The sequence below is a fragment of the Periophthalmus magnuspinnatus genome, chromosome 14 (genome assembly GCF_009829125.3).
Source record: "Periophthalmus magnuspinnatus isolate fPerMag1 chromosome 14, fPerMag1.2.pri, whole genome shotgun sequence".
NCBI classification, from domain to species: Eukaryota; Metazoa; Chordata; class Actinopteri; order Gobiiformes; family Gobiidae; genus Periophthalmus; species Periophthalmus magnuspinnatus.
The window spans coordinates 5263346-5278812 of NC_047139.1; the positions used below are offsets into that span (position 1 = coordinate 5263346).

A 15467-nucleotide genomic window follows, 5' to 3' on the forward strand; every position below is an offset into this window, starting at 1 on the left:
TCTGTCAACTGGACAAAACGTAGAAGTGAAGACGTTTCGCCGCTAATCGACTTGGATGAGCAGCTTGACATATTTAACTTTTGCTTTTACTGTTGATTAGAATCTGTAAAACCTAAATCACAATTGCAAAATGTGAAAATCACTATTTAATCCAGAGCAACCGGTGGCCAATGAGCTCTGTCAATATTTTTAGGCCGATACGTAGAGCCAATTTTGATTAATTTTTACCACAAACGGATCAGAGCTGTGTTGTCATGTTTTTTTTTGCAGCTTTCTCTTCTTATTAAATTGTTAATATAAAGCTTTTTGTTTATTTTCTAGGCAGCAAATCTATTAAAATATAATATCACTGAGAGCTGCTACGCTAAAAAGTCCAAATATTAGCCGATCTATTGGCCTATATTTGGACTTTTTTAGTGTATCGCATATTGGTCTATCTCTGCTTGTAACCCGGTGTACTGAAATAACTGATGTAGTACTTTAAAACGTAACCCATGTCTTTGGATGGAGAAAATTTGCAATTACTGTATGGATGTAATTCAAACCTGGACGGGATTATTTTCATGATTTTACTTTTTATATTATTATTATTATTATTATTATTATTATTATTATTATTATTATTATTATTATTATTATTATGATTATTTGTATTATTATGATTATTTGTATTATTATGATTATTTGCATTATTATTATTATTATTATTATTATTATTATTATTATTATTATTATTATTATTATTATTATTATTTGTATTATTTGTATTATTTCTATATGTTTATTTTGGATTTACAAAAAAACCCAAAACACATTAGCTCTTTTCTTTAATATAAAATAATTGTATAATCTGTGCACTGTATTTCTCTCCTTCCAATCCTTATTACTCCTCTCCTGCCCATGTCCACAGCACAAATCCATGTGTAATCTTGGTCCTGCTCCCCCTTAGAGAAAGCTGTTCATCCAAACCCCTTAAACCTACATTGTCAATTCAACACTTCCACACATATGACCCAATCCTCTCCCCGTACTTTCTTCTTTAGCCTGTTTTAAAAGATAAGCAAATATTAGCGTGCCCGTTCGGCCCTCGTGTGTTTTCAGATACGCTTTTTTTGCCATGCCATTTCCATGCCAGCGTGGGGCAGGGGTTAGCCGCTTAGCCAAAGATTAGCCACGGCCGGAGTGACTTTTTGGCTCAGTTGCTAGCTCCAGTGCTACACGCTTTGGCCGTGGAGATGTGCGCCGTAAAACAGAGCCGAGAAACTGATGTGTGTTCGGATTTACATATGGGCTTTTAGAAAATGAAATTCCAGCTTCCAGTAAATCAGACGGAAAATACATTCAGTTAATTAAAGTTGGCATGGACGTTCTTGATTGGGGCGTACGTTGTTAATAGAAAGTATTCGAGATTGGGTCTACAACCTTCCCTTAATACATTTACGGCTGTAACACTGAATTTGTTGGGTTTATTTCAAGTTTACATAGGCCCGTGTAAATATAAAATGGCTGCCTGCCCTCTGCTCTGTTAGCAACGTGAGCAAAGCCAGTGAAACGCAACAGTGACCGCCCACCTCCCGGGTTTGGAAGCAAATTTCTCGTTCGTTTTTCTCATAGACTTTCCAAAAAAAATCAAAAGTTTCAAAGCTTGCTAAGGGCTAATCATCTCTGTGGGAACTAAAGATCACAAGAGCAACAGTTTTACTTCAAATCTGATGCTGAAACTTTAAAAAACACCAAGTTATTTTGCCAAATCTTGTGTTTTAATTGTGCTTTTTGGGCGTAAAACAACAACGCTATGGATATGAGTTAGCACGTAGCTGGTTAGCGTGTTTTTCAATGTCTTTCACCTCTCAATAGTTTAAATTTTTGAACAATATATGTGAAAATTAATGGAAAATTTACTTATGGAACCAGAGCGCGGGTCACTGCTGAGCTCCATTGGGATATTTCTTAAAACGTGAACTGTGTAACTTTTCTACGCTCCTAAATACAAGATAGATATGTTCAAATCAAGTACAGCTTTCAGTGAAAACAATTATAAAGCTGATTTACGCTTAGGTAGAAAAACATTGGACATAATGACCAAGTTGTTCATGTTCTAATCGTTGTGCGTTGGTTCTCAAGACTATTATCCGATCAGAAAACAGAACGAGCCTCGGATGAGTGTCACATTTGTGTTGCCAGTTGGAAATAAGCGTAAAGGTCAATCATAAATCGGTGCTAGTGCAGCCTCTACAGCTCAGTTCTGGCGGTTTTGAGATTTTACGCGAAACACGCCCTGTCCATCCTTCTTGGTTTCAGATGACAAAACGAAAATCCATATGCCAATGTTGTTTAATACGAATTTGGAGCAGCTAAAATTAATGTTAAACTGCAGATTTTTGTTGTAATAAAGTCGTTTTTAGGTTCTACTCGCTAATAGAAATGATCAGGTTCAACATTTGTGACTTTACTGCTAATGCTATAAAGTACACGCTAGTTTCTAAGTGCGCTTGTCTAAAACGTACTTTATACTTCGTGCAGGTATCACCACCGTGCTGACCATGACCACCCTGAGCATCAGCGCCCGTCACTCTCTTCCCAAAGTCTCCTACGCCACGGCCATGGACTGGTTCATCGCCGTGTGCTTCGCCTTCGTCTTCTCCGCGCTGATCGAGTTCGCGGCGGTGAATTACTTCTCCACGCTCCAGGCCAACAGGGAGCTGAGGAAGGCCGCGGCTCTGAAGGCCGCCGCTCAGGAGGCGGCCTCGGCTTCCGGCTCCTCCCCCGGTCCTCCCGCCAACGATGGAGAGGTGTCGGTAAGTCAAGTGCGGTTTGTTTGTTTATACACGGCTGTGACACTCTCCAAAAGTGAAGTAGTTTGTTTTCAACTTTATGCAGCTGTCCTCGGTCGATCCTCTGTTTAATTAATTATTTCACGCCTATTTCATTTCATCTTCATTATTTATTGTGAGTTCGTAAGCATTTTTCACAATTCCCGAGGCCAGTAACAAACAAAAACCAGCAGCGCACTGGTCTTACTTTTTGGTTTGCGAACAACAAAACGCTTTATTATTAGATGCAGACAGGAAGCAACAGCCTTATTTTGGCCAAGAGCTGCTTTTAAAATCAGTTGTTAGTGTTGTACTTGAGAACGGTCTTGGTTTGGAGACTGGCCTTGAGACAGTTTTTTTTACGGTTTTGGTCTCATCTCGGACTCAGGCGCATTTGGACTCGGTCTTAGTCTTGAGGGCTCTTGGACTCGGTCTTAGTCTTGAGGGCTCTTGGACTCGGTCTTAGTCTTGAGGGCTCTTGGATTCGGTCTTGGTCTTGGACTAAGTCTTGTCACAGACTCGAGGTGTGACACTTGACGAGTGCGATCACGTTTCATTGAGGTCGCTGCTGTCGGCAAAAAACTTGTACCAGGATTGCACGGGTACAAGTCCCTCTACACGGGGTTCTCACTGCAGCCCGTGCGCTTGACTTTGTTTTCCTCCCCATCACCAAGACCAGACTCAGACGAAAAGACTACTCTAAACTTATAATACAGTGTCCACGCAGAAGACTGAGACATGTGGCTGAAGTTTGCCTCATTAAAGTGCACAGATCCATTGTGTTTGTCACGGTGTGCATTTGTTGTGGTAAATGTAGACTGTATATCGCAGTAAATGTGCAGAGGCTGAAAAATATCACTGCGTATAAGTAAGATAATGTGATTCCAGTTATAAATGTGAAAAAAGTGTACTAGCGCATGCTTAAAATCCAACTCATTTTGAAGCGGTTTTCTGTAAAGTGCAAGTGGAAGTCGGCTTGAAACCAGGGTTCTCAACCTGGGGAGAGGGTCCAAAAAAGGGCACAAAATGTTTGAAGCCTAAATCAGCGTGAATCTGATGAAATGGAGACAGATTTATAAAAACTGTGATATATATTTATGTATATGTTAAAATGATAAAATGCCAATAAATGCAGGAAATGACAAAGATGGTCTCAATTTGGTCTCGATGGATGTGGTTTTGGTCTTGTCTCTTTAAAAGTCTCAGTCTCATCTCGGGTCTTGATGCCTCAATGGTCTTTGTCTTGTCTCTATAAAAGTCTCAGTCTCATCTTTTTCTCAACCCTCAGAAGTCTTGGTCTTGTCTCTTTAAAAGTCTTAGTCTCATCTCGTTCCTCAGAGGTTTTGGTCTCGTCTCGGCCTTTAAAAGTCTCAATCTCATCTTGGTCTTGTCTCTATAAAAGTCTCAGTCTCTTCTTCGTCTTGACCCTCAGAAGTCTTGGTCTTGTCTCTTTAAAAAGTCTCAGTCTTGTCTCGTTCCTCAGAGGTTTTGGTCTCGTCTCGGCCTTTAAAAGTCTCAGTCTCATCTTGGTCTTGACCCTCAGAGGTCTTGGTCTTGTCTCTATAAAAGTCTCAGTCTCGTCTCGGTCTCGTTCCTCAAAAGTCTTGGTCTTGTCTCTATAAAAGTCTCAGTCTCGTCTCGGTCTCGTTCCTCAAAAGTCTTGGTCTTCTCTCTATAAAAGTCTCAGTCTCAGTCTCGGTCTCGTTCCTCAAAAGTCTTGGTCTTGTCTCTATAAAAGTCTCAGTCTCGTCTCGATCCTCAAAAGTCTTGGTCTTGTCTCTTTAAAAGTCTCAGTCTCGTCTCGGTCTTGTTCCTCAGAAGTCTTGGTCTCCTCCTGGTCTCGATTTCTCTCACCTCTCAACAGTTTAGTGCTTTGCTCATTGTTCCTACAGAAATTCACCCTACTTTTCAGTCCCTTGTGAATTACATTTTTTTCCTTTGCTTTTTCCTCACAATCAGCCATATTTGTCTTGACACAGACGGACCACGTGTGTCCCTGACTCGTTTAATCCACCTGTCAATCACGCCCATCTGAACTCGACCTAGTAACCACACTCACATGTTCATAAGTCCTGGAGAAGTGTTTATTCTGGATCCCAGGCGAATACATGTGTACTAGTGCAAAAACGCATTATTCTCACTCGGTCAAACTATATTTCAGTTTGAAGTAGCGTCTTGTTTACGACTCTACATTTCCTCTCCATCTCATTGACTCGATTTGCTTGTCTGATACGAGCGGTTTTACAGTGAGTTTCTTCAAATGGAGCAGGTTTTTTTTAGAGTGCATTCTGACAGTTTCTTCTGATGAGTGATAACAGCAGTTGTTGTTTTCCTCGATGCATTATTTATGTCCCCAGCAGATCGTCCATGACACATCCTGGTCTGACATGTTGGGCGCAGAGAGGGTTTACTGGGTGTGAGCGCTGGACACTAATGGCCATACCCTGACAATATAAGCTCAGGCAGGACTTACATGCATAGCTCGTGTCATGTAGGGTGGACTTGTCTCGTGTAACAAGGACGGAGGGGAAGAGATACGATTTCGACGAGACGCGACGCAAGATAGGGTTCACGAAAAACAAAAACAAGATGAGGTTTTGACTTAATGTATGCGAAATAAATTCTGGCGGTTCTGTTTTTCAATTTTAGGCTCACATTTTGGGTTTTTATATGCATTTCTACTTGCATAATTAATCACAAATGTAGTGGCATAAAACTGAAACGCTGATTCCCCATGTTTAGTCTTGGTTTAGTCCTGGTTTAGTCTCGGTTAAGACCAGGTTTAGTCCTAGTTTAGTCCGCAGAGTGTGAGATAGTTCGTTTAGTCCCAGTTTAGTCCCAGTTTAGTCCCAGTTTAGTCCCGGTTTAGTCCCGGTTTAGTCCTGGTTTAGTCCTGGTTTAGTCCTATTTTAGTCCCCCTTTAGTCCCACTTTAGTCCCACTTTAGTCCCAGTTTAGTCCCGGTTTAGTCCTGGTTTAGTCCCAGTTTAGTCCCGGTTTAGCCCTCGTTTAATCCTGGTTTAGTCCTGGTTCAGCCCTGGTTTAGTCCTATTTTAGTCCCGCTTTAGTCCCAGTTTCTTCTCGGTTTCTTCCCGGTTTCGTCCCACTTTAGTCCCACTTTAGTCCCAGTTTAGTCCTGGTTTAGTCCCAGTTTAGTCCTGGTTTAGCCCTCGTTTAGTCCTGGTTTAGTCCCGGTTTAGTCCTGGTTTAGTCCTGGTTTAGCCCTAGTTTAGTCCTGGTTTAGTCCTGGTTCAGTCCTGGTTTAGTCCTATTTTAGTCCCACTTTAGTCCCCGTTTAGTCCTGGTTTTGACCCACTTTAGTCCCACTTTAGTCCCACTTTAGTCCCACTTTAGTCCCGATTTAGTCCTGGTTTAGTGAGATGGTTCATAAAATATATATATTTTTTGGGTCAATATTTATTGCGTGCACATTTTTGGGGAAAGTTTTTGGTTGTTTTTTATCTAGAAGTAAATCTGCTCTTGTTATTGTGTCGGTGGCATGAATTTCTTGTCTATATTTACTGCAGCAATACATCAAACTTCAAAAAAAATGTTACGGTGACAGTTCTACCTCCACCATAAAAACTGCACAGGGCATTATTTGACATATTTAACCAAGATGGCATCGTGAAGAAACGATAAAAAGCAACTACATTCATTTTTTACCATATTTTTTTACCTGTTTGAGGCGATTTATTGCACCTTATCTTTGGTTCACCCATTTTTAGAAAGGTTTTCCCGTTGTAATAGCCGCAGTATCATCCCATCTGTTTCACATTGCGTTTATTTCCAAGCCTCATGCTGTGTTTTTGATTTGCGATCTACAGAACATCTCTTTATGTATATATCTCTTTTCCGGGCTTCCATCCAGTTTCTACATGCGCATTGTACAGTTTAGAGTAATCTTTAAAACACATAGACTTACATGTTGTTTTAAAAATTCTATTCTATCTACAAGTAGCATAACATGTTTAATAATGAGCCTCAATTCTTAGCAGTATGTTGTTAAATCAGTAAGGGCATCCAAGTTAAAGCCCAAATCAATTCATAAACCAATATTTTTGAGTCGTATTTACGTATTTTCAGACTACAGTTGTCCCTCATTATATCGCAGGTCTCGTAGAATTTTTTAGTGCAATTTTCATGCTTTTTTACATTGTCTGAACGTGCATTGTGTTCTTTGTCCTGATTGGCTGTTGGACTGTAGACCATTGTCCATCAGTCTCCTCCGTGCCGTGTCTCCTGTACAGTTTTACATAAACGTTGGATCGCAGTGTGACTCTGAAGTGCTGTATCTTTGCAATTTGTTTTCTCCCCGACAAAACCCACAATGTCGATGAAACGTTCAGCACCGACAAAGACGCCTACGAAGGTTTGAACTTTGAGAGAGTTTAAACGAGAGAGAAATGTGAGAAAATGTTAACGCCTGTGTGAGAAAAGTGTATAAAGTGTGTGGTGAGGGGTTTTACAGACAAAAACATAGAGAATAATGTAAAAAATAAAGCTGATACTTCACGGATTTCGCCTATTGCGGGTTATTTCTAGAACGTAACCTCCGCGATAAACGAGGGACCTCTGTATCTCATATAGAGTATAAACCACATGTGTCAAACTCAAGGCCCGGGGGCCAAATGCGGCCCGCCATGTCATTTTATGTGGCCCGTGAGAAGATAAATTAAACGGCATGACTGTCATTTTAAGTCTATACTGTTTTAATGTTTGCACTGACAATAAACTAATGAGATTTTCCCAGCAAGTGGAACTGAGAAATATTTGCAAATAATCATCCCAAAATGTTCATGTAGAGGAAAATTGTCGGCGTGGAAGGAAGTTGGAAAGAAGAAAGGTGAAGGTGAATACAAGTTTGTGCTTTGAGGAGAAAAACCTGTATGTTTTTTGTGTTATGAGGCGGGGTCGGCACAGTCTACGTCGACATTCGGTTATATTAGTGACATTTACTCTGCCGCACAGTGACACCTGGCCCTTGATGGCGGCCATTTTGCTGATGTGGACCTCGGTTGAAAATGAGTGTGACGCCCCTGGTATAGACCCTTCAACTTAACCCTTCACTATTCCATCCCATTCATTTTAACAGGAGAACAAAATAAAAGCATTAATTCTGATGTGTGCAGATAAATACTAGTCATTATCTAAAGTCCAGCTCCAGTTTAAAAAGTATTTCTGCATAATATTTGACTGTCAGACTGTCGTGGTTTGCTTTATTTTTGGTCCAGCATAATATTAGATTAAACACATTTGTATTACCGGGTTGTTAGCATGTACAATACGCAGTACTTCTTGATAATTTTAATACAGTACGATACATAGTTATGTTTCCTAACTAGGGTCTGGTGTTACTCACGTGAGGTCGAGTGATCGTCAGTTGCCAAAACAGCCCTGGTCTTCCACAGTTTGCGACGTTTGGTGGTTAATTCTGCTTCTCCCACTGAAATACAATGGAGCTAATGGGATTTTACTCATGAAAAACTCTCATAATCACCACAAACAGGTGAACTCTCAAACTCTCACTCTGAAAATCTCAATTTAAACAAAAAAATGTGTCATAGAACGGAGGCGATTAGTCCTAGATTCTAGTTTATTTTGGGGGTAAGTCAGAATATCACATTATTTTAAGAAACAAAATCACGATGTTTGAGTTATTCCCAAATATTGAAACCAAATTGACGCACCAAATCAAGCCCGATATATCGTTTGGCCAATTTATCTTAAAGCTCAAAAACCAAAGCCGGCGTTTAGTTTTGGCCAATCTGCTGCTTAAATAGTCCAGAAAAAGCTTAATTTTAACACTTAAATGTGGAAAAAAGCTGCACAAAACATGACTACACAGCTCTCTTTTTAAGTTTGCATAAAAAAAGGACTGTGGGTGAGTTTACCGTAAATTAAAAACACAAAATTTGACACAAAAAAACACCTTTATGAGCCATTGGTTGGTCTGGAATTGCCCAAGAAAACACACATATGTGACGATTTCTAATCACTTTCCACCCCTTTATCTTTCACCCGTACATTTCTCCGCCCGTACCAGCTTCTCAACATCTCTCCTCTACCCCACTGCCCCATACCAGCCTCTACGCCCCGCCCCCCCCTCCCTCCTCTCTGCCCCGGGACAGTGAGATAACCAGATATTAACGGAGGAGGACAGCCAGTGGCTCAGTGGACCACGCTCAGGCGCATTACGTAACGGCCGTAGATTAAAGAGACTACGACGAGCGGGCAGCGCCGACACAGCCCGAGCGGACCCTTGCGTTTGCGCTCTGGTTCTTTTGTCGAAGCGTAGAAGTTCGCGTATATCCATTTACTCGTTGTTCTGTCACTCACGTAGGCCGTGTACGGACATCGCCAAGGAGACGGGCGTTGCCATATGGCGCGTTGAAACATTACGTGGGTGATTTCTTGACAACATATTTCTCATCCGGCGATCTATGCATAGTGTGGTTTTGGTTCTGTATCAACAAGTATCGAAATCAAAACTCAACTTTAGGGATTTTTATTGTGTCGAAATGCGTTGAAAAAACATGGATTCTCATTATGAGCGGGGTCGCCTCTCCATGGAGCTGACCTGTAGGCCTAGTCACATCACCTGCTGGTCTCCATAGAGATAAATAAGTGGGTTAACATTCAGGCAAAGCGATGATGCGTTCATGGAGACAAGCATGAACAAGAAAAGTTACATAGTGAGCCTTTAACTAACATTTCCATTTAAAGGGACAGTACCTGATTTTTTTTTTTTTTTTTTTTATTAATTAATTTATTTTTTTTCATATTTAAGTTTCCTCAGTTGACATATATTGTATAAGAGTTCAAAATAAGTCTGTTGTGTTCTGTCTGTGTCTAATTATAAGGCGGTTTATTGCCCGATAATCAGAATGTGCGCGGTTAGCATGCTAGTTATTGTTAGTTTCACTGTAGGAACAACAAAAACTCCACTCTGTTACAACATTTAAGAACGCATAAGGTAAATGAGGAATAACTTTGGATCGCTGTAAACGAGGCGGTGTCCAACGTACGGCCCAGGGACCAAATGTGGCCCTCAGATTCATTTTTATTGGCCCTCAAGCGTTCGGATGAAGTGGCCTAAATAATTATAGGCAGTACGTTGTTAGTTTCACTGTAGGACAAAAACTCCACTCTGTTACAATATTTAGGTAAGTGAGGAATAACTTTGGATCGCTGTAAACCAGGTGGTGTCCAACGAATGGCCCAGGGACCAAATGTGGCCCACAGATTCATTTTTTTTGGTCCTCAAGCATGCGAGAACGAAGCGCGAACTGGCCCAAATAATTATAGGCACTTCGTTTTATGGCAAATTTAAGTGATACTACAATTGTGACCTCAGGAACATCACGTCGCATTATGATACAGACGTAAAATTAATGTTTATAAAGTTATTAAACGTACGGCGGCTCTGTCAAAGCAATCGACGACTGTATTGAACACCAGTCTGTGGCTTTCAGTTTTAAAAATGTTTCAAGACGTTTCCCGCAGTGAAAAAAGCTCGGACACCCCCGCTGTAAACTATTTAAAATCAGCTAGTTCCGTTTTTCATGGCTTAACACAGTAAAAATCCGGTGCAGCACCTTTTAACGTATATTTACAGCTGCGTTCTTTCTCGTAAATCCGGCTGAGTGAATAGCCGCTGGGACGGGGGCTGCGGTTGGTTGCTTCGCGTGCTACACTGTTACCCTGCCACACTGGGGAGAGTAGGAGGCATGCATCACACTAAATCACCGCTTTCACCAAATATGTAGGAGGCTCGGGCTTTATTACACAAAACATCCAAAAGCACAACAATGGAGCCGCACGGGGAACAGTCATCTGCCCGTCACGATTCACGAAAGTACAGCATCCGATCACAGCCACAGCAGGTGCAGTGTAGGACTAACTCTGTTCTGTCATGTAAATCGAAGTGGCAGTATCATGGCACTCGCTCGGAAATGTGTTAAAGAACGTCTGTAAATGTGCTTCAGGTATTTGAGTATTTTTCCAGCCTTAAAATGTGTTGTTTCTTCCTCTCTATTATTAGAGACACTATGTAGGGCAGGGGCAGTAACATGCCCTTTATAAGATTCTGAACACCCGGGCGGGGTCTAGCGCTTTTGGCCTGGGCGAGATTTCTGATGGTGCCTCCCTGCCCCCTCCCGCAGTAATAAATACTATAAAATTGTGTCTTTTTGCCAAGACCTTTGTAAGAATTAGACCATGAATTAGGGGCGCTCAATCATTCTGTGTTGATTTTATAGTAGGTCATTTTAAAAGATGGGGGTTCTGGGGGTTCTGGGGTCCCACACCAGTATGTTTTTTTTGTTTGTTTGTTTTTTTCCATCTCTGTCACAGTTGGGGCTACACCAGGATTTTATTTTTTTCATATTTTTTGTAATTTCCTGCAATCTGGGGGTCAATTAGATTTTTTATTTTTTTTTAACAGTAGTGCACCAGGATTTATTTATATATGATTTTTTTTTTTTATTTATCCATTTTATTTTTGTAATTTCCTGGAATCTGAGGTCAATTAGATTAATTTTTGTATTTTATTTATTTATTTAGTTATTTTTAACAGTAGTGCATCTCAATAGCGCGCCAGGATTTATTTATATTTTATTATTATTTTTGTATTTATTTGTATTATTTTTGTAATTTCCTGGAATCTGGGGTCAATTAGATTAACATTTTTACATTTACATTTTCTTTTTTTATTATTTCATTCTTATTTTAATGCTTTTTTAGAGAACTAAGGATTGTTAAGGAGATTAAAGAAAGTGGAACAATGCAAAATCCAAATCTAGTCCTTGGTTTTTTAGCCGAGTCCAAACTGAGGCAACATCATCAACACTGTTCAAACAGGATCAAACACAAACATGTAAATGTCTCAGGGTGTGGTCATAAGAAAGTAGAAAGTAGAAGTAGAAAGTAGAAAGTAGAAGTAGAAAGTAGAACATAGAAGTAGAAAGTAGAAGTAGAAAGTAGAACATAGAAGTAGAAAGTAGAAGTAGAAAGTAGAAGTAGAAAGTAGAAGTAGAAAGTATAAAGTAGGTCATAAGAAAGTAGAAAGTAAAAGTAGAAGTAGAAAGTAGAAGTAGAAAGTAGAAAGTAGGTCATAAGAAAGTAGAAAGTAAAAGTAGAAGTAGAAAGTAGAAGTAGAAAGTAGAAAGTAGGTCATAAGAAAGTAGAAAGTAAAAGTAGAAGTAGAAAGTAGAAGTAGAAAGTAGAAAGTAGGTCATAAGAAAGTAGAAAGTAAAAGTAGAAGTAGAAAGTAGAAGTAGAAAGTAGAAGTAGAAAGTAGAAGTAGAAAGTAGAAGTAGAAAGTAGAAGTAGAAAGTAGAAGTAGAAGTAGAAAGTAGAAAGTAGGTCATAAGAAAGTAGAAAGTAGAAGTAGAAGTAGAAAGTAGGTCATAAGAAAGTAGAAAGTAGAAGTAGAAAGTAAAAGTAGAAGTAGAAAGTAGAAGTAGAAAGTAGAAAGTAGGTCATAAGAAAGTAGAAAGTAGAAGTAGAAAGTAGGTCATAAGAAAGTAGAAGTAGAAGTAGAAAGTAAAAGTAGAAAGTGGAAGTAGAAAGTAGGTCATAAGAAAGTAGAAGTAGAAGTAGAAAGTAGAAAGTAGAAGTAGAAAGTAGAAGTAGAAAGTAGGTCATAAGAAAGTAGAAAGTAGAAGTAGAAGTAGAAAGTAGAAGTAGAAGTAGAAAGTAGAAAGTAGAAGTAGAAAGTAGAAGTAGAAAGTAGGTCATAAGAAAGTAGAAAGTAGAAGTAGAAAGTAGAAAGTAGGTCATAAGAAAGTAGAAAGTAGAAATTAGAAGTAGAAAGTAGGTCATAAGAAAGTAGAAAATAGAAAAATCCTTGTAACCGTTGCAAACATGGTCAGATCTGAACAAACCCAGTGTTACGTTTGTGTATTTATATTTTATGTTTAAAATAGTTTCTCCAGCTCCTCTGCAAAGTTATAATGGGACAGAAACATTTATCTCCAAACGTGACAGAGGCAATTTCCCCACCACTATCACCGTTTGTCGTTTTAATCTCCAAACTTGCAATTTTGCTTATTCCTGAAACAACTTTGATCCATTTTTCAGTACGTCCCACCTGCAGCTGCCACGTCGTACTTCACCATCCGTTACAGTGACAGATTAACGCACGCAGTCGGTCTTATCCAGTCTTATTAACAAAAGTCCGTTGTAAACACAGTAAAAGTAGTGCGTACAGTACGGTGCCGAGGCCGAGTGGGTGGAGTGGTGCAGAGAGTGAGGATTAACACAAAGTTAAAGTGTGTAGGAGGCACACAGAGCACAGAGAAGCAGAGCTGTATTTTTAGGACCAGTCCACAGGTGTCTGGCATCAGAACAGTTGTGATTTGCAAATGTTTGTCCTGCAAAACTGATAATTACAACCGCAACGGGAAGCACTTTCTGCAGGAGTAAACGTGTTTTTTTATCGCATTAGGGACGTTTTTGCTCCTTGTACATTTCGGAGGGACTCATTAATCTTGTACAAATACATATATCCATGCAATTATTTATTTATTTTTCTACCGCAATGAAACAGCCATGGTTTCTGTTGCTTGTCTAGTTGAAATTTTGAGTTGTAATGAAAAAAAAAAAAGGATTCCAAGTGGGATTAAACACAAAAAATCCACAACCACACTCCAAATAGAGCCACTAACCGGGAAGTACCTGAAAGCCTAAAGAAACGAGCGAAGGGAGTGAAGGGGCGGGGTCTGGAGGTATAAGCAGCACTGTGATTGGTCTAACAGGTAACAGTATTGATATTTATCATCAGAAACACCTGGCTTCAATTAGGCGTGATGTCACATAGCACTTGAAATTGCAATGGCCACTGGAGGCTGCAATTTGTTGATTTGTTTTTGGCACAAAGCTGCAAATTTACAGAGTTTGTCCCAATTTTGTTTAGGCAGAGTAGACAGTGCTATTCAAAATCATATACCTTTTTTTCCGGAATATAAATTGGGCTGCGACTTATACTCAGATGCAAATTATATGTGAAATAAATGTTTTTTTCTGTGTGACTTATACTCCAGTGCGACTTATACTCGAAATATGTTTATTTTCTTCATTATTTTGCATTTTTTGACTGGTGCAACCTATACTCAGATGCGACTTATACTCCGGAAAATACAGTACACAACATAGTAGCAAAAAATAAAGTAGATTCAGTGTTTAGTTTTGCAAATACTTTAAATTTAACACAATTTCACTACATACTTTGATTGATTTGCAGTTAAAATTAGCAAACTACACAGAATTTCTGGAATAATCTCCGATCAGAGTTAAGGGTAATATTTAATTTACAAGTGCCTTTAAATTGTGACGAATTATTGTTTGGACTTTTATATTCTGTGGACACGAGCGCCGAGTTGGGACGTTTGTTTGGTGTGTTGAGTTTAGCAGAAAAGTCAATAACTTTAAAAAAAAATGGTTAAAGGCGGAACTCTCCACCCTGGACGAATGGCACAACCTGGTGAACTCAAATTTTGTCATGGATTACAATGTACAACAGACTCCAAAAAGACAAATTTGACAAGATATGGGAAAAATGGAAATCTTATATTCTGCTTAGAAAACCAAAATTCGTCTGATCCTGTTACTGTTAATTATATGAGATTCTAACTGTGTGCCCACTTTTGTTTCTTTTGGGGTTTTTTTGTTTACTATTTGTTTTACTGTGCCTTTTTTATGTTTCTAAAGTAAAACTCTAGAAAAAAAAAAGAAAAAAAAAAAAGAAATTAAACTGCTAAAATTACAATTTAATATTAATTGTATTTTTTTCTTTATTTTTTTCAACCCTAATTTCACCCAATAACACTAATTGGTCAAAATACTCATTTCCACCGACATAATTGCTTAAAACATCAACAGTATAATTAAAACGATTAATAGCTGTTAATTAGTAGATTTTTATTTTATTACATTTTATTTTTTTGCAGCCAATATTATTCATTTTCTATATTTTTTCTTGGCTTGCTTTCAGACTCCCACCCACAAACATTTACATAAAGACCTTTTAATATCGAACAGAGAAAGCCTCTACGCCCACGCACAGCCTACAGAGAACATCGCTGTACTATTACTCTGCGGCGGCCATATTGGAACTGTCCTTTGACCTCATCTCCAACACTCCCACACAGTTAGCACGTCCAACACAATAAAGCAAATATACATCTCAGTATACAGCTCCCACACCCACAACTGTTCATGTACAAGCGAGCCAGCAATCAGCGCTCCAATATTTCCCTGTAAATACGATCATGAGTACTAAAAAACTACGAATACTCTGGGGGGAACAGCGTTTGTCCACCGATCTGAAGGTTAGCGGTTCGAATCCCGATCTCGACATTAACATCATTGGTTGAGCGGTCACATTCCAGCTCCCACAGGTGAATTCTACCGTTGTTGTGTCCTCGGGCGAGACGCTTAACCCGCCTCGCCCCCAGTGTCTGCGTTCACGGGTGTATGAACGGATGAAAGGTTCCTTGATGTAAAGCGCTTTGATTGACTTGATGGTGGAAAAGCTTTGTATAAAAATTTGACTACAGTGGTCCCTCGTTTATCGCGGGGGTCACGTTCTAAAAATAACCCGCAATAGGTGAAATCCGCGAAGTATCGGCTTTATTTTTTTACAATTACAAAC

General features: G+C 39.3%; 1 protein-coding gene across 1 annotated transcript in view; it reads left to right on the forward strand.

Moving 5' to 3' along the window:
- The window catches only part of gabra6b (gamma-aminobutyric acid type A receptor subunit alpha6b), a 63541-nt gene that overhangs the window by 24565 nt on the left and 23509 nt on the right, over window positions 1-15467 (forward strand). Inside the window, exon 8 of the mRNA XM_033978867.2 lies at window positions 2524-2798. Within this exon, the coding sequence (XP_033834758.1) occupies window positions 2524-2798 (275 nt within the window). The remainder of the gene's footprint in view (window positions 1-2523; window positions 2799-15467) is intronic.